This window comes from Rhipicephalus microplus, chromosome 1, assembly GCF_043290135.1.
Source record: "Rhipicephalus microplus isolate Deutch F79 chromosome 1, USDA_Rmic, whole genome shotgun sequence".
NCBI lineage: Eukaryota > Metazoa > Arthropoda > Arachnida > Ixodida > Ixodidae > Rhipicephalus > Rhipicephalus microplus.
The window spans coordinates 148,907,218-148,927,164 of NC_134700.1; the positions used below are offsets into that span (position 1 = coordinate 148,907,218).

The 19,947-nt window shown below is 43.4% G+C and overlaps 1 protein-coding gene across 7 annotated transcripts in view; it reads right to left on the reverse strand.

Annotated features, from left to right (window-relative positions):
* The window catches only part of Ziz (dedicator of cytokinesis protein Ziz), a 244,578-nt gene that overhangs the window by 25,540 nt on the left and 199,091 nt on the right, over positions 1 to 19,947 (reverse strand). For all 7 annotated transcript variants that reach the window (XM_037429548.2, XM_075887464.1, XM_037429549.2 and 4 more), the window contains 9 exons: positions 19,484 to 19,740; positions 17,623 to 17,679; positions 15,889 to 16,014; positions 15,080 to 15,200; positions 13,228 to 13,436; positions 8,572 to 8,629; positions 6,221 to 6,585; positions 4,143 to 4,289; positions 731 to 944 (listed from right to left, as the gene is read on the reverse strand). In XM_037429548.2, the coding sequence (XP_037285445.2) occupies positions 731 to 944; positions 4,143 to 4,289; positions 6,221 to 6,585; positions 8,572 to 8,629; positions 13,228 to 13,436; positions 15,080 to 15,200; positions 15,889 to 16,014; positions 17,623 to 17,679; positions 19,484 to 19,740 (1,554 nt within the window). The remainder of the gene's footprint in view (positions 1 to 730; positions 945 to 4,142; positions 4,290 to 6,220; positions 6,586 to 8,571; positions 8,630 to 13,227; positions 13,437 to 15,079; positions 15,201 to 15,888; positions 16,015 to 17,622; positions 17,680 to 19,483; positions 19,741 to 19,947) is intronic.

Sequence of the window (19,947 nt, forward strand, 5' to 3'; positions counted from 1 at the left end):
CCCCATAACGTAACAAGATTACCGACCTAACATACAAAACATGCCGCAAAGCGCACTTGCCACTTCGGCTTGGATTGGATGGAATCTACATGCAATAATAGTATGCTTGATGCTTAATAGATGGCGCGTGCTATCATCATCAGTGGCTGGAACGAACAGACAACATTATTGCGGCAGTGTTCAGGGGTGCGATAATTACGCGAGGAAAAAAAAGAAATCGTATTTTTGTTGGGCGATGTGGGGGGTGCGAGAATTATGCGAGTGCGAGGATTACGCGAGTAAATACAGTATGTGAATTTCGGTTTAGGCTGAAGGAAAACAATGGTTCGTTATGACACACGAGAGTACGCCATGAAGATTGATTCCTTCTTCACACACTTATTCACTGACAACTGTCGGACTGATTAACTGCTGTGTAGTAAAAGCCCCCTCAAGGGGAGTAAACAGCTTTAGGGTGGACCATACTTTCCAAGAGAACACCATCGATCGTCTTGTTTTCTATGTCACTTCTTCTTAATTGTGATATCTTGTAAATATTATGTTAGATTGCTAGTTTTGTGCTCCTCTGCTTTAATTACTTGCTGTTATGAGTACGATAGTTAACATACTCTGTTATAGACATTTGTAGTTGTACACCCCCCCACCCCTCAACATTGAAACTGAAGGCCTGTAAGAAATACATCAATAAATAAATGAAAAAAGTTGCAGCCAGGCAACCAGGAAGGCTCACTGGTGAGGATCGTGCGTCGCTTGCACTGCTCGTCTGGGGCCCCCCTTGCCTTGGAGCCATCCAGAGTGAAGGGCGTCTCGTACATGAACTCCGATATGTTGTTGTGCCGCTCAAACTCCGTCTGACGCTGCAACAGCTCCATTTCGCTGAAGTAAGGCACCACATGCGTCACCTGAATGTATGCGTACTTGGGGTCCAGGTCACTTGGGTTCACCTGTGCCCAATGAAACACAGTAAACAAGCTGCTGCCAGCGCAGTTAGCAGCGTGCTCATCGGGAGCAGGCAAAAGCAAACAGCACAACCTATCGAATCGTATCTATTGAATGATCATAAAGCTATGGTTGGAGCACAAAAGGGAAGTAGGTATGGGGCAAGCAAGGAGAGTGCTCCTCCTACTTTTCTTTTGCTAACTATGGTCATTTTAAAAATATGAACTGACTAGCCCAGCAAGAACTGCAACTCAGAGGGACCTATTTGCACATCACATCCTCCTTATTGGTTCTGAAGGCCTGCTGCCATTAAACAAAAGGTATGCAAATACAGTATTCAGACACAGCTCAGACAGCCTACTGCGAGTACAGTCACAGCTCAGACAGCCTACTACGAGTACAGTCAAACTCAACCATACCGAACTTGGGTAGAGTCTATTATCCTTTATATTGAGCCGTTCTTGATAACGACAATGCTTTCATGTCAATGAATAGGAAACTCTCTGGCTACACCAAACACTGGGCAATGTGAAATGCCCCAAGTTGTTGGCTTTCCCTCACAAGAGGTTGGCTTATTTTCACGGAGAAAGACTTTTCCCGCAACCATTTTGGTGGGACAGCGTTCTCATTAGGAACGGCCCACACTGAGCGAGTAAAAATCAGGGGCTTCCATTACAAGCTTTCTCCTGTGATTCCTCGTCGTCACACCTATCGGCCTGCCATGTCCAATCACTGTACGTGTCTCCACTATTCTCCGCTTATTTTACTATCGCAATGGTTGCCGTGAAACAGAAGAGCCTGCTGTTTACCACGAAGCTGGCAATAATCAACGTGGTTGAATGTAGAGAAAAGAAGTCGGATGTCAATGCTATGTAAAGTATGCTGTAAAGAGCACTCTGTGCAAATAAAGAACAAGACCACCATTAGGGCCAAGATGGATTATAGCTAACTAATGCATACGAGCTGCTGTTTATGAAGATCTTGAGGGACTCTTTACATCTATACAACTATAGTGTCTGACATATAGAACAAGTCCCTGCCTATAACCTGCACCACCGGCTACAAACTGCAGAAAATAAAAACTAAAAAGAAAACTGCCGTGTATTTTACTATGAAGCCTTCTTTCTTGCAATATCGTAGAACAATGGCATGAAGCAAGCTCGTTTCATGGCATTGGACATTGTAAACAGCAAGTTCTTCAAAAGCTTTATGTAGAATTACATGACATATCAAACTATTGGCCATATTTTTGTGACTGCAACATATGTGGCTTTGGCTGCATTATATTATAATGATCCATATCAATGCAATGCCCAAGTTCGAATTTATGTGAAGCGAAGCGTTATTGGAGCAATTATCTCCACGGAACAAAAGCCCCTTTGTTTATTTCCACTCGCGGGCGTTAATCCACCACAGGCACTCGAAACACACCCCAACTCTTAACGTTTCCCCACGCTTCTCTTAGTGAATACAAATATTTCATCAAGTCTCAGCCTTTGAGTATGATTTGTGTTGTAGGCGAAAAAACAGAGATGTCGACAGTGGAGATGGGAAATGGTGATAAATTACAACTGAGGGTTTTATTGTGCTTTGTCGCCTCTTTCCTGTGGACGCCCGTGTTTCTTGTGTTACCATGTACAGCCGCGGCCACGTCTATGTAAAGCACGCAAGGAGCCGGTTTTCGCTTTACAGCGCGAAACCTGGAGGCAGTTTCGGGCTCTGAAGTGCTGCATCAAAAGCATGTGCTGCCTAGTTGTCAGGCTGACTACGTCAGTGCATGCTACTGCCTCAAGCTTTGTCCCGCAGAGCAAAAAGCGGCTGCTTGCATGTTTTACACAGACATAGCCGCGGCTTGCTGGCTTGTCTGTGTTTTACACAGACAAGCCAGCAAACCCATCAGTCAATCCTTTTGACTTGTCAATCAAAAGTCGCTAGTCAAAAGTCACCTGTTCTGTATGCAGTGGTGCAACATTCAAAATAGAATTTCGACCCATTTTTAAAGCAGCAAAATATTAATTTTGGAGCATTAAAATCCAAATGTAGAGCAGGTTACAGGGAACAAAAGATTAATTTTTTATCATGAGAAATCAAATTTGGAGTAGTATAAAAAAGAAGCTTACAAATAGAAAAAAAACAGTACAAACATCCCCTAAATCGTGCAGAGAGCATGAGCACAGCTATTTCAATAAAGTAGTATTTATAACCACCCCAGTCAGCAAACAATCATTAACATTAGCATTTGCCATACCTGTTAAATCCTTTCACAAACTCTGAGGATTCAGGTGTGGATCTGCCAAGGTGGCAACTTTGAGAGTCGGGAGATTCGTAAAACTGAAGAGTAGGGGTGTCGACAAAAAAGAAAAAAAAAAGAAGAAAAAACTGGCGCACAATTTTTTTTTATTTTTCAGGGCAGCAGAGATCTCATACACTTCTCTGAATGATTGCGAACAAATTTTTTAGAGGACAGCAATCATAATAGTACTCAAAATTACGCAGAATATACACACATGAGTAATTGAATGACTAATGCTAACCTCATCAATCTTAAAACGCTTTTCTGCAGGACACTAGTGTACTGCGGCAAAGGTAGCTTACGCAACGTTCTGCAGGGGTTATAATTAAGGTCTTTAGTTAAAACAAGGCCAAGAAAATTTTTTTAACCAGTACACCACCTCTTCCCTTACTTTTTTTTCATGATGGTGTTAGGTTCAGGGCACAAGTTCTCGGCTCCTTTGCAAGGCCCGTTCGGCTAGACAAAGTAACAACGGCACGTGCCCGTTGGCCCAGCGACGACGCTGGATGTCTATCGCATGTGCCATACTATGGCAACCAACTTGGTGGCCGGCAATGTCAGCGTTCACAGCATGTTGAGTTAGTTCGCGCGCAGTAAAAGCAGCATACGCTTCCAGCTGTAGTTCTCAACATGCCATAGGCCCGTTTGCTGCAATGAAATGCATATTTACGGTGAAGCATTGGTGGCCACGGCAACGCATTTTTGTCTCAGCGCAACTGAGAAAAATTTGAGGCTAAGCTAGCATTTTGGCACAGCGTGATGCAATTTCAGCAAATTTCACGGTTTTGGCGCAGCTTGGCGCAAAACTGAGGAACTTTATCAAATCGGCGCAATTAGCTCACCTGTTGCACCCCTTTCTGTATGTTAACTACCAACCAGTAAAAACAACAAGCTAGAAACGGTATCAAACCTGATTTGAGTCCATGATCATCTTGACAGATTCCTTGCCAAATTTCTCACAAAACATGCGATGCAGTCGCTCGGAGATTTCAGGGAGTGATGTCACCTTGGGCTCTTTGTATATGTACTCCTTCTCAGATTCATCCCCAAAGTAAGCCTGCAAGTATCAGTACAAAACAAGATGTTTTTATTCACTGAATTCATTGCACAAGGAGACAGCAATGTGTCTTGTTTGATAAAGATTGTCTAAACTTAGATAAAATTACGTAAGGAGTAAGAGCTAAATATTTTCACTCCGAGCTACATCGAGACGACGGGACATGGTGTTTTCTTATTTCCGTTTCCAGTTTTGTGCATTGGCGTGCGTTTATTCGACATCATTGTTTGGTTCTTGCACAATATACCGTATTTACTCACATAATGGGCACACCCGAAGTTTGGTCGTGAAAAATGAGATTTTTTTTTTGTTTTCCACATAATAGGCACACCCCGAACTTGGCCGTGATCAGTAGTGCGGTACCGTATTTGCACAGTTGCTATTTGACGCCCTCTTACGTTTACTGAAGTGAGGAAAAGATAAAGGGAAATTACCGCGGCAGCGCTGTGCCAGATTCGTGAGCTCTCTGAGTGAGAAAAAAGGGCGATTGCTTGGGTTTCGGAGTAACCTTAGCAACGCCGTCAGCGTGGCTCTGGCACTAGCCCGGCAGTGCGCACTTCGCATAGAAAGGGCGATCGCGTTTTCTTCAATACGCATTGCATTTCCTGCCGGGAAAAGTGTCGTCGTTATCAAGTCTGCTACCTTGCCCTCAAATTTAAAAGCTTTTCGGCTTTCCGACGTGAGCTTTCGCTTATGTGCGCAGACTTGCACAAGCTCGGCGGACTTTTGACGTCGTTGCTTTCCTACCTGCAAACCTGAACATCGTATCACATGCACTGCTCTTCGATCAGTGCTTGAGCGAGATCTTTTTGACGCCCAATTTTCATGTTGTCAAGTACAAACTTCCCACGTCAACATGCCATATCGTAGGCTAGGCCTAATCACTGTTGGTGCTTTTTGGCAGTGGTCTCAAGGCAATAAAAATTGCAGTTTTATGCAAAATCTACGTCACTCTTTTCAGTGGCTCTACCTGAAGAAAAGGGGGCTTTGGCGGCACTTGTAACGAACACTCAATGGTTGTTCACGGTTCGATTGCAATGTCTTGGGGATGGGGTGCGAGCCCATGAAGTCGAATGAACGGCACCATTCAGTGCACAACATTTCAGTAGTGATAATGTGCATTATATAAGTGGCCTGAAACATAATCCGCAAATATACGAGCGGTGCTTTCTTTTTACAGCATTTAAAATTTTATTGCACGCAGCATCGCATGCCTCAATTCTTGTATATGCGAGACTGCATGCTCAACACGCTTTTGCGCTAGTTCTAGCCCATGAAGAAAGTCGTTTTGCTTTAGTGCGGATATTCGTGACTTCGGCGACGTAACTTATCGACGGTCTACGCTGTATAGTCGAAAATAGACTTTTTCAGAAATTTTACCCCCGTAATCGCACCCTGAACTTGGAGAATTTCCTCGAAAAAAGTGTGCCTATTAAGCGAGTAAATACAATACTTTAAAGTAACACATGCAACTGAATCATAGTACAGCTTGTATACTGGGCTTGTGGGAATGTTTGAGCACTTTGAATATTCGAACGAATAATGCAATATTCGAATTTGATTACAAGTTATTTGACTGAATCACTCTTCATTTCGTACCTGAAATTAGTTATTTGCACAAGCCTTTTGTATACCACTACAAAGCTTACAAAACACAGCCAGTGCATCCTTTTGACAGACCCCACAAGGACACTGGAAAAATTGTGAACCATGTGCAGTAAGCACAGTACAATTCTATGACTGCCTACTGGTGGCCTACTGGTGGCACTACTGTTGTCATCGATATGCTGCCCAGACTCCAGAGCACACGTTCAACGAATAAACACTCTAAATTTTTCTATTACCTTTATCTCTATTTCTGTCTGGGTAAAACAAATTCCACATGAGAAAGTGTGTGGCAATCAGATATGTGGTGAAAAAAACGAACGTGCCTGCCCAAAAAAGACGACTCGGTAGTAAGTGCCCAAGAGGCGCTTCCCCGTAGAGTTGACCTCGAGGATCTTGTTGTAGCCCTGGTGGAGCGTCTTGTAGCAGCGCGCCAGGGCAGCGTAGTTGCGCCGGCGCTCGTAGATGGGCACCAGGAGCCTATAGATGTCGGCCATAGCCTCGTAGCGCTCGGCCAGCTGTAGCATCTCGACGCACTGCTCCAGCCGTTCGACCAGTGACTCCTCCGTCTGCTGGAAGTCCTGCTGCTGCTGCCCAGCAGCGGCGGCTGCGTCTTCTCGAATGTGCGACTCGTCGCGCACCACGTTGGGCGACGTGTTCTTGAAGGCCATGCAGCCTCCGGGGAATACCTCTGCATTGGTCACAGAGCATGTCAGGAAGGCCCCAGAGGTCTACGGCCTATACAAAACGTGCCTTCTCTAAAGTAACTTGCACAGAATATACTGAAAATTTCTAGCTGAAATCGGGTTGCACACTGTGTGCAAATCGCAGTGCTTAAGTTGGATTCACAGCATCATTTTACAGTTACGCAAAGTAGGCGTCATCACGACAATATGCGGGAATTTTTTTCATTTTTACAGCAAAGCTGTTATGGTTGAAGTTCGTCGAGTGTCAAAGACAGAAAATTACAGTCATCATGAACTGGCTCAATTTCTTTTCACTGCCAAAGCATTCTGTGCGAATGGTTGATATGAGAAGCTGAAACAAAGTGGGATTGGCCCGATTTCTGTGGCACATATGTGCTATAGGCATTTCAGAGCATAGCTGTTATGGTCGAGGTTTGCCGCGAGTCACAGATAGAAAATGATCATTATCACAGACCAGCACACACTTAATGACCACCCAAGCAATCTCTACAGATGGTTAACAAGAGAAGCTGAAACGCTTTATGGTCGGTGAAACAGCAACTGCAGTACTTCACTTCTTTAATGGTGTCGTGAGAATGGAAAGCTAAATTTATGCAAGTGTTGTGGTTTGTTGAAATGGCATTTCCTTGAAGGGGCATAAAGAGTCTGACAATGCCTCACGGATGGCAGTACATTATCTAGCGTTTGCTGTTTGCTTGATCAATGCCTCTGGAAAGGCATGATATGTTTTCTGCTAGACGGACATAGTTGTCCATTTGCGGAGCTGTTTGAAAGTTCCTGTGTGTTTTTAGCGGCGATAGCTGCACTAACCCTGCCATTTTCGACGCAGTTTAATGGCCTCCCAAATGTGCCTACAAATCGCCGAATGGGCTTGTTTTCGTCGTGACACCTGTCGAACAAAATGCGTTAAGGAGACTCCTTCCACTACATGGCATTTATGCAGTGTTTTTTTCCCATGGCTTTGTGGTAGGACAACTGCTGCTTGCCATGCGATCCTCAATGGGACCGAAAATCTCATTTTTTATTTTATTCGCTTCTTTCTTGATTTTTCGCTCACGGACAATTTTTTGCTCACAACCAACGGTGCCGACACTGACAGTAGAATTTCTGCGACACGAGCTCTCTAACGCTGTCGCGTTAATATGTGTTTGTGTGCCTGAGCAGTGCACGGCAAAATTCAGTTATGTACAATAAACCAGCCCCTCCCTCGGCCCTTAAAAGCCTGCACATACATCCAGGCACGTACCAAGAAATTTTTTTTTGCGAGGGGAACCCCCTTAAAACGGCCATTTATGGCTCTCTATGCCATGGCCAAAAAAATTTGCAGGGAGGGGAGGGGGGGTATGTGCCTGTTGTGCCATCCCCTGGCTACGCTCCTGCATACATCACAATGGAGGAGAGCATTGGTCCCACTTGGCACATTTCTAACTGGGAAATCTACTTGAAAACAATTGAGAATGGCATTTGGTATCTAGTGAAAATTAACCAGGTGTATGACTGACGTCAACTTCTGTGTCAACATGTCTAGTGTCCTTGTGACAAGACCTCGTCAACTTTAGCATTGCTGTGTGACAAGGCATTCTGCTTGTGCATAGCATTAGATGCAAACATTATCCATGCCCACATTGCGAGTACTTTCTTTTCTGTCAATTTTAGGGCTATTACTTAAATGGACTTAAGTGCTTTGGTGATTTTTTGAATAGCCTATTTGAAACATTTATAGGTACTCTATGATTTGAAGATATACTTTGCACAGGCTCTGTTTCAAGTGAGTTTTGTTCACATTTTTCAGAGAAAATGAGCAGCCAGAGAAGATGCGACGGCCCCGACACTTCGTAAAACAATAATAAAATTGGTCAAGTATCAAAAGCATTGTTTCTTCTAGCCCCATCTAAATACATTTCTTATTAATGATTCCTGATCAAAAATATGAGTCGATATCAAAGGCCGTGCCTTGCACTACAGCTTACCTTTGTGCCTCAAGTACTCGGCCTCCAAAGCAGCGACATGAATGTAGCATTGTGCAGCCTGCAATTGGAGAAAGCACGTGGCCATTCAACCTACCAGGACGATGCATTTCATTAAAGAAAAACCACTGCACATCACACTACCGTGGTTAGGTGAGTACTATACAATCATTAAACTGGCAATGCCCATGGAAATTTGTGTTCAGTTCTCATTCCTCGGTAGAGCAGCACCAGGGACTTCTTTCTTTAGGCATTTATCAATGAATTCGTCCAAGGTAGAGCTGTAAGCAATGCTTTCAGTTCCTTATTTAGAAAACATTTTCCCGACTTTGATGGAATGCTCTCCATATACATTTCTCAGCTACTGCATTTATTTCTCACGGTCCCATGAAAAATGTATGAGAAAGGTTATACTGTATTTTGAAAATGTGTCGATAATGTTATCAGAGTTCGATGCAAGAAATAAATCATTCGTTGCATTGGCACAATTTCTTTTACAATTAGCCTACAACACTCACTGAAATGATCCTGAATTTTGTTCAGAAGGGCCCTGAAACACTTTTTTAAGTAATCATGAAATGAATTCACTGAGACAGCTTATTACTGCCTCACGAATTCAATGCCGCAAAAACTTTAAGAATCCGTCCAGTAGGCGTGAAGTTACAAACATTTGTCGCACGCTGCAATCGCATTCTCCCTTCTCTCATCTCGATGAAAGTGCTAAAAGCTAAATGGGGGTGCGGCATGGGCAAAAAAAATGCGTCACGCACGCCTAGTGACCTTGAGCACTTTTTCTTAATTTTTTTTTCTTCGAGTATGTGGCTTTTTCAGTGTGATAGGGTGTGCACGCACGGACAAGTCGCAGCTTCCCGCGGCGATTCCTGTAATAACCAAGCGCACCATGTTCAAATTAGCCAATGGCTGATAAATGGCCTTCTTTGAGTAATTTTTGAGCCTCTTCTGTCATTTGTCGAGAGAAGAGAAAGCAATTTTAAGCTGACTTTGACCATTTATTGTGAATTCCAGGCCACGTGCTGCGATATAATATTTGTCTCGCATGTTCTTGAGAGCCTCTACTATCAATCTGCGTTTTCTTACCATGCTTAAGGGGGGACGCGGGTCTTGGAATGGTGAAAAATGGCCAAAAAGTCGATTTTGAGAAAATGCGATATTTAAAATTTTTAGACCTATAAGCACTTGTCCTCAAATTGTGAACACTGAATTCGATCAGTAAATGGATTAAAATTGATTATGAAGTCGCCACGGGAGCCGCAAAACAACCCACGGCAGGTCAAATTCGTTCAAACTTCCCGCGCGCGCCGCTGCCGAGGCAGTCGGACGATCGCCGCCATCTTGGGCTTGTTTTGAAGCTGATTCCTTTGTGCGCATTTTGCCACCCTTCAAAATGGCGTCGCTTAAACAGAATGGCTGCCCTCGCCCCTTTTCCGGAGCCCCTTTCCGGGCCACTGATTGGCCGGAGCGCGCGCGCACCAGGCGAGCCCCCTGTTCCTCGCTTCCCATTGGCTCATGCGGCCAAAGTTGCGGGCGCTTTTTTTGTATATTGTTCGTTGGCCGCCGGTTCCCTTTTGTGCACGTTGTTCGTCTGCTTCCCGCACGTGCCTGCTTGTGCTACGCGACCGACGCACCGACTTTCCATCTTTTGCCGTCATTATTGAAGACGCTCGTCTAAAAAAAGACGCGCCAAGCGTACGGCAAAAAATGGAGACGCCCGTGGAACGCCCGCCAGAAGAAAGCAGCCGACAACGTGCAGCCGAGTTCGCCCGATGTCGCCGAAGCGGCGCATTCCGACGACGACGCGCAGCCGCGGCCGCTTGTGTCCGAAGCGGTGCACTCTCCTGTGCCTTGCAGCAGCACCTCATCGGATTGTGTCGTCGTCGGATCGTCATCTTGCACTTCCAGCAGCATCCTAGACCACATTGACATGGCGTTTTATTCGGCGGACGAGTTTGCTGAGTGCGTGAGAAATGCAGCGGGCTTCAAGGCATCACTCGCATCGCAGTGCGCAACGGAACGTAAGTTCGAGTTACTAGATATTGATCTGGAGGATGGTGGCAAAGAAAACGGAACAGAATTTGTTATTGTTGATCTGGCGGCGATACGCTTGTTATTTGGACTTGTCGCGTGCCCAGAATGCGGTGAAAGAAGCGTCACTATTTCAAAGGCCAAGAAAGAGTACGGGCTGTGTTCGAAGCTCATAGTCACGTGCGGCAGTTGTGACTTTCGCGAAGAGCGTTTTTCGTCCCCACGTATAGCCAACGAGACTGACGCCAAAATAAGGCCGTTTGAAGTTAATATGCGTGCCATGAAAGCCATCGACAGTATCGGCAAGGGGGCAACGGCTCTGTCGGACTTCTTCGCCGGGATGAATATTTCGCATCGAGGGCTTCACCACAAGAGTTACCAAAGCCACATGAATATAATAAAAGAAGCCTGCTGTGCGACTGCTGCCGAATGCGAAGCGGCGAGCGTTGCTCGCGTCAAGGAGCTGTATGCGGAGTTCGGCAACGCGCCCGGAAACGTCGACGTCATTTATGACGGCACCTGGCTTACGCGTGGACATAGCTCACATATATGTGTTGGCTGCATTGTTGAGATGTATAGTGGCCTCGCGATAGACCATATCGTGCTATCGAACTTTTGCCTGGCTTGCACCACAGGACCCAAGGAAGGAGAAGCAGGACATTCTGCCTGGCTCATTCAGCATGCCCCTCTGTGCCAGAAGAATGTTGATTGTAATGCTGGCCAGACGGAAGTGGAGGCAGCACTACGCTTGTTTGAGCGGTCACTTGAAAAGCACAAGCTTCGTTATACGACAATGCTGTCGAACGGCAACAGCAGGAAATTCCATGCACTCACAGAAAAAGAGGTGTACGGCTTCATAAAGGTGGCCAAAAAGGACTGCATAAATCATGTACACAAGCGTATGGGAGCTGCCTTACGTACCCTTGTAGAGAAAAAAAAAAGCTCAAAGTGGCTCACTTGGTGGAAAGGGCAGACTTATGCAACAAAAGATAAAGAAGATCACCTCATACTATGGCTACGCATTGAGAAGCCACAGGAATGATGTTCCAGGTATGCAGAAGGCTGTTCTAGCAACATTGAACCACATGTCTTCAACTGACGAGGCACCAAAGCATGACCTTTGCCCTGAAGGCCCTGAATCCTGGTGCAAATTTCAGAGAGCTCTTGCGAAAAATGAGAAGCCGCGACCACACAAGGACAGCCTGCCTGATTTTGTAACTGAGGCATTGGAGCCTGTGTTTAGGCGGCTGAGCGACAATGCCCTCTTGGAAAGGTGCAGCGATGGGATCACCCAGAACCCAAGTGAGAGCCTGCACGCTATGATTTGGCAGCAGGCCCCCAAAACTCAGCATGCATCCTTGCGGAGCATTGAAAGAGCAGTTGCTGAAGCCATCAGCCGCTTCAACAAAGGCACAACCAAGAGCAACGTGGAAATTGCCGAGAAGCTGCGCTACAGCGCTGGCAATAACTTGGTGCGTCGCAGCCTTGAGAAGGACAAGCGCAGGCTGCAAAAATCGCGAAGAGAGCATCTCGACAGCAGTTCAATAAAGGAAAGACTTTCAAAGCGTCACAAGCCAGCAGGGGACTCTGCTTATAGCCCTGGTCTGCTGTAAAATAGTCATGGTGGCAAATAGTGAGAGTTTTTGCAAAAATAAATATTCTTGGTTTTAGACCTAAACGTGTAAATCTATTGTCTATCCAAGAACAACATTATTACATGATTTTATTTGTGTTCCTTTCACTTGCAAGGCACTGGAACGACCACAAAGTAAAGAAATAATGATTCTCATGCTGAGTCAATGACTATTTTATAGTTCTAGAACAAGCTGTGGGCAGTATTCTGGGTGAGTACAGAGAAATTTAGCATGGCCATTTATCCTATAATATAGAGCTACAGAATGATGTCATTAATATTGCTGTAGCTTCACTTTGGCAAAAGTTAAAGTTGCTAGAAACTTCAAACGCGTTTTTCTCAGTTAAATGTTTTTGCACATTGCACTCGGCCTTACGGGGGTTTTTCCTATGTTAAACTTGAGTGAACGCGACAAAGTTGGTATCATTTTATTCGTCTTGACATGATCTAGGGGGTGATGCTATTTCTATTTCTCTAGCATCACTTCAAAAATTGCCATTGAAGATTTTAGTGAGAGAAATTTATTGTAATATAGTGACCATAAGTGTTAGTCCGTTTTCTTGCTTATAAAATGTTTTCAAATGGATAAAAATAGCATCACCCCCTACAGCAAGTCTCCAGCATTGGGATTATGCATTCACTTTTTGGATTTAGCAAGAATAAATTGCCAAGAAGTCCCGTAAGAAGTACGCTTGTAATTAAGATTCAGACCTTCATATTTTCTAAACTACTTGAAATATTAAGAAACAAATTAGAGATTTGAAATCAGCATGAAAAACTAGCTTAGGTAGTAAAGTTTGGTTAAGATTGAGCAAAAAATTAAAAAAAAATTTTTGAACCCACGTTCCCCCTTAAAAAGTGGTACAGGACCCCTTTAAAATTAGTCAGTCATTAAAATTAGTCAGCCTTTAAAATTAGTCATTAATTTTTGTCAGTGCTGATCACTTTTTTCCCCATGTAGTACAAAAGGCAAGATGGCCCACCTCGGTGTAGCTGCTGTTTTTGATGTGGTAGGCAGCCATGCTTTCGAGCCAGGTCTTGCGCAGAGCTGGTGTGGCCGAATAGCTGTTGGCTAGGCTGTGCTGCAAGTCCACCAGCATCTCGGGATCGTTCTCATGCTCGCGCATTTGCGTGGTTGCCATGAGTACCGTACGTATTTTCTTGGTTAGTTCCTTGACTTCGCTAGGGAATACTGCAAAGAAAAGTGCTGATATTCAGAATTCAAACCTCTCTCAAGGTCCTTTGGACGGTTGCATAACAAGAGTAGCACATGCTGCAAAGTAACTCTATGAAAAATGAGTGCACATGTTCAAACATGCTTGCCAACCGACAATTCATACTTGACAGGAACTGACAAAAGCCTCGAGCAATAGGAAAAGTTTGTGTGGGGGGCTAGTTAAAACACACTGCAGGAAAGGGCTGCAAAGGCCTCAACTTTGCAATGCAGCTTTTTTCTGAAGCTACAGAGAGTTTGATTATATCTGCATCTCAATCATTTTAGAAAAATTTCAGGCAAATCAAAATTGAATGTGTAAGGCTATCAAACAGAGTGCCTGTTATGGTGCAAGTTGACTAGGAGCTTGCAGCAGCATCAGAAATGCCATCAGCTGTAGACTTCAAATTGCATCAGGTACCTATTGTCATGTAATCTTGCAAAAAGTGGCCATATTCCTCAAAATACAACCACTGGTATTTATGGCAAGTTCCACTGGTAGATACGGAACAGCCGCCGAAATCTTGGAGCAAGCACTCGGATTGCGCCAAACCACATCTGCAGTGGAATACGTGAATGCCCCGTGTGAGGTCGCTTTGGAAGTTGTTTACACATAAGTCGCTAAACCAGTACCAGAAACGATTTTCTTTTCCGCTCTCTACGTTTCATCGACAACTGTGTCGCTACTGCAAAGCATGCATTTCCACCATGTAGTCACAAAAAGCAGAGGCACGGCTTTTATGAATGTAAAGAAGTGCACAGGGTTACTAGGCCACCTCAAAAAATGCTGAAGACAACCAGACTGCCTGACTGTACCAGAAATGACAGCAATGCATTCTCAGAGTTTCTGCGAAATCCGTCTCTGCAAAACAGAGCGCGCAGAATGCTTTGTCGCGGAGTAAGTTGCTCTGAATCAACCAGTGGAAAATGCGAACTTGCTCTGAATCTACCAGCGGAATGCAGATTCTCGGCCATGGAGCAAGAGAACTTGTTCCCGCTCGACAAGTGGAATTCGCCATTAGAAACGATATCTGTGCTGTAGCTACGCGAAGATAAATTACACTCAATGCATCCACCAATTCTAATCTCCCACATAACCAACCCTGTCCAAAGTACCCAGCAAGACATCTGAAATTTCGGTGGTCTGTAGTAGACACTAAACACAATGGGGCCAGCAGAAGTGTCAAGATTCTATGTATTTGTATAGTTGGCAACAGGAAACATAAACATTTGCATAGAGAATTTTCTCACTTTGTACATGAAAACACAAATAGACGCACAAGGTTTTAGCCTCAAAACGTCAACTATAGAAGGCTCACATGAATTCCGAGTGTATTTGGCACGTTGCTGACAAAAAAAAATTATATGATTTTACTACAGAGATTCTCCCTAAACATACGGAGTACTCCAATGCTGCTTTATAAGTTATGCATTATTTTACACAAAACTTCCTTTCTGAGTAAAGCACACACTGAGAGACAGGGCGCATAATGCCAGATTAAACAACATGCATGTGAGATGAAGGCTGTTAGTCTGTTTTCCAATGGTTTGCACACACTTTCCCGTGGAAGATGCTGAACTCTGACATGATCACTATTTGCGAACATAAGATGATTGAATACCTGTTCTCTGCATGGCTTTGTCACCAGATGCATAATTGTTGATGATAGACAGGCTCTCCTGAAACCTGGCCGTGTTCAGGCCAATCACTTCACCCAGTAATCTTGAAACAGAAACTATCAACTGAAAAAGAAGCAAGGCGAGAAGAACAAAGTTTAGCTACATGAGATCATGTGATATCACATGATCATGATATCAGACAGAATATTAACAGGGGAGTGTTAGGCAAGTGATCAAGCATGTTGCAAGGAAGGAATCAGTGAAATCTGGCCAACTACCACAAACAGCTTTCTTTGTTATGAGCTGTCAAAATAGAAATATTTTTACTTACGTCCACAAGACAGGAAAAATTATAATGCATGCATCTACAGAAGTAGGTCCGGTAGTTAAAAAACTGAACTGAGACATCCTGCGCATGATGGCAAGAATTACTGAGGCTAACGGCAAGGAACAACATATAAAATTTTTTCTTTGTTGTCGTTCTGACTGGTCTTCTTCACTGTACTACTAAAAGCCAAATTCGACACGGTATTTGCGCACCAACTTTATGAAACGACTTTCTCAACTTATACACTCGAACCTGGTTATAACAAAGTTGCATCTTACATGAATATAAGTTTCTTATATCCAAAAATTCGTTGTAAAGGTATATTCCTTACACTATGTCTATTGCAAGACTAATCTTTATTTACTTTGTTACAGCTGATATTTCATTACAGTGGGTTTGTTATATCGCAGTTTGAGTGTAGTGCAAACTGTAAAAGACACAAAAGCTGAAAGTGCACGAACTAACATCTGCAGTGCAGCGTACCTGTAAGTGCACCCTTGTGAGTCCCTGCCTCCGGGTGAACTCAAAGTTGCTTCGCATCAGCAGGTACAGCAGGGCACAGGCTTCGTTGCGAACGGTTGATAACTTTGAGTTGCAACATCGGAGAAGCTGCACGACACAAGCGCACCACACTCTCAATGAGCCCCACCCAGATCAACTGTGCGCAATGCTGGGACAGCGATATAAAGTTGAACCTTTTCTTAAGAGACATGCGCCAGGGAGCAATTCCTGTCTGTTATATAAGATGTCTCTCATATCACGTATGCATTTTCTTAACACGTATTGCAACGCGGGCACACTGGTGTCCCTAATACCCATTTGGCTCTTACATCATGTGCCTCTTATCAAGGGGTTCGACTGACTGTGCAACTGAGCTGCAGTTATCCAAACCCTCTAGACTCAGAATGAATAAAAGAGTTTCCTGAAGAGTCTCGAAAGAACCAATTCGCTTATCCAATGTTTCTGTGCATCTCAACACGAAACTAATAGTCAAGTGAAAGGTAATGAGAGCACACAAGAGAAACAAACAGTGAGAAAAGTTACACGACTTTTTTTCGAGTGTCTGTACAAATCCATAGAGTACGGCCATCACGGCTTTATCATCACTACGGCTCAATACTCTAGCCCACCTTTATAAAACTTGTATAACAAACTGGCAAAACAAAAAGTTGGCTGTATTGAAGTACTATTACATGGCACTGCAACACTTTAAGAGTACACCAAGAAAACATTCCTATCTCTGAGCAATGCAGCCATGAACATGGTGGTCAAATCAGTATGACTGCACTACATGCAATAGACAACAATTGCCAATCTTGGATAGAAAAAAAAAGCCCTTTTTCAAGTGTACCATCTGAGGCACATGCTATCTATGAATAATGGTTTATTAAACACAGCATTTTTCGCATATCTGCTATCCTATCATGCCTTTTTCTAGACTTTTCTGTAAGAATGCAATCACAGAACACCATTTCACTCACTCTGATATATTCTACACTTCGAAGAAAACGCGTTACAAGATCAAGCAAAGCTACCTTTTTGCCAGAAGAAGTATGGGTGCGTTGGAAACCAATATAGCAGTGTAACAAAGAAGACACAAAATAAACCATTGTTGTAGTCTGAATTCAATGCTTTCTTTATTGCAGGATCCATTCCAAGAGTACACTATATACATAAAGAATAAATTGAGCTAATAAATGAGAATATTAAGGTCTTCTACCAGGGCGGGCCAGGAGTTGCACAGCACAGGTTAGTACTAGGGAATAAGGGAGAAAAGGGAAGGCGAAGGTGCCAGCATACATACTCCTACTCTTCATAAATGACACCTCTGATAACAAGCTCACAAGACTTTTTAAAGTAGCCTTACAATATCTTTTCACAGATTATAAAACTAAAAGAGGCTAGGCTTCCCATCTGATTTACAGAACTCTAATGCTGGAACACTTTACGTGTGAAAATCATATGATACGATTTCATTGTTTATAATTTGGCTTCCTCAACATGCCCCTAAATTTATGTACACAGGCAATCTTTTCAACTATCGTCTCCATCAAAATTCCACCTCAATGATTGGCAAATTGAACTCACAGCCCTCTGGTCAGCAATGCAATGTCGTTGCTGCAGCGCTACCACTACGAGTCTACCACAGTCTAAGCATTAGCGAACTTTTGAAAACTAATGTGCATGAACCCAGAATTAAAACAGACAACTGCTTACCTCAAAGCAGAGTTTTCCACAAAGAAAGGCATCGCCTTGGAAGAGGGCAACAGGAAACTGGAAAAAGATCAGAGCGAAGCTTCAACCAGAGTATGGCTGTTGCGCAAGGCAAAGTTTATGCATCCCTAGAGAAGTATTACATCCCATTACTATTACTGCTTCCATTGGTGGAAATAAAATGCCATCATGTACGAATAAAAGCTGTATGTACCTGCTATGCAATCCCATACTGTATACAGGCAACAAATACCTGTTGCCTGTACAGTAGCACACATGTAAATTTATTTTCCCCAAATGCGACTAGTGGCCTGCTCCTGCAACCAGTGGCCACAGTGATTCTTATTAGCGATCGAAAGCTCTATTATAGAAGTACCAACATGCACACATCAGAAGTAATTAGATGGAAAGCTATGTCTCAGAAATTCAGCTGTAGCGCGTGAAGTAGCAATTATTCTGTATAACAGTGTAGCAGGTAGATTAGAAACTGCTGCAAAGGAGAGGGGCAAGACTTTTAAGACTGCACTATCTTTGTAAAGCTTCCCCAGCATTGCATGCCAAGCATAAAACAAAATAAATAGCATTGCACATGAAACAACAAAAATGTAATATGAAGCAATATGGTTACGTTCTAGCCCAAGAACTATTATTTTGCCATGCATAGCCTAATGTATGCGACAGTTTCTGATCATACGCAGCTGCAAAATATTTTTTCCCCATGCCTCAAATTTCTGCTCATGTGCTCGGATAATGCCTACATTTAAGTGTACTTTTATGGAAACATTTAAACAGCTTCGGGTATATGCAGCACTGTTTTTGCCTAACGCTACAGATGCTTACTGGCCCTTTGCCTTTTTCCGGCTTGTATATCAGCCGTCCTCTTTTTAAGAAGTTAGTTTTGAGGTTATAAATGACACATAGAAAGCTGCCTCTCTTTTGAGTGTTCATTCTCACACTTTTCTTGACCCTGTGCCCCTTCCTCCCTATCTACTACAATTATGCAGTGACTATAACAGTAAACTAAGCATATCCATCACATCTGGCTCTAATACAAAAAGAGTTACTAGACCAGGAAGGGCTGCACAACAAAGTCTTTAGAAGTAGCACTTTTTTTCTAGGCTCGCGCAAGTAGTCAAATGCTTTGAATATTTGAACAAGTATTACTGTAATCAAATTTGCTAAGATTCAAATTTAATTTATTGAAAATTTCAAAGTACTTGAAATGAATGAATATATCAAATCTGCATGCAACCCCTATAAAGGTAGTTTCACTGCTATAAAGACATGCCAAACCGTCTAACCACGTACTCAAATGTATATCACTCCGGTTGTAACTTCCTGTGAAAGTAGTTTCAATGAAGTAAGAAAAACCCACACTGCCGCGAAGCCCTACTTCAAGGCTAAATGAACATAGCTTCACATCGATTCATCATTATTCAAGTTTGAAATCTTGTTATACGGACTTATATGCTCTAAGTAAAATAAACTTAAAAATTTTACATATTTTACAGGTTATCACACACATTCTACTGAAAATCAAATCCTGATACTACTCAAAGTTGTCTCCACTTCCTTTGCACCAAAAAGAATGGCATTTGCACAAGTTTTGTATCAATCTTTAAAAAATACTGTGCAGGTCAGTTGTGTCATGACAAATATGCCTATCTTTGTTTATGATGTGTGATATATCATATTCGAATTAGATTCGAAATTATTTGACCAATAGTATCACTATTCGCTCCGAACCTAGAACTCACTATTTGCAAAAGCCTGCTTTTCTCCCATCTATCACAAAACACTCATGCAATACTCCCAAAAGGAAAAAACAAAAGGAGATAAAGACAAAAAGGTTAAGAGAGGGAACCTTGTTGATGAAGGCACGCAGTGCAGCAAAAAGGTGTCGCAGCAGGTTCTCAGACTGGCCCACTTCGAGGAACGAGAGGTAGATGTCGAAGAGGCGTCGCATTGTTGGGTTGTCCCCGTCGTTGAACAGCAGCGATTCCTTGAAGCGGCTGCAGTAGAGTCCCAGGACATCCAGGGCGATGAGTCCGACTTCGGTGGCCATGTTGGCCTCGAGTAGCGCCCGGTAGAAGCTGTCCCCGTCGACCTCACTGCCATTCTCTGTTGACACGATGCGAAATAAGAACAGCGAGTGGCGAAAACCCATGAGAAAGACACCACATTTCCCAATATTATGACTAGAGCGAGTAAGCTTTCGTAGCAATGGCTGTTACGGGTGTCCCCGTGAGCTTAGTAAATTTTTGTACATGTGCGTCGATAGAGTGTGCCCAAAAACCAGCTAGTCAAGAGACCGCATACCAGGCAGCC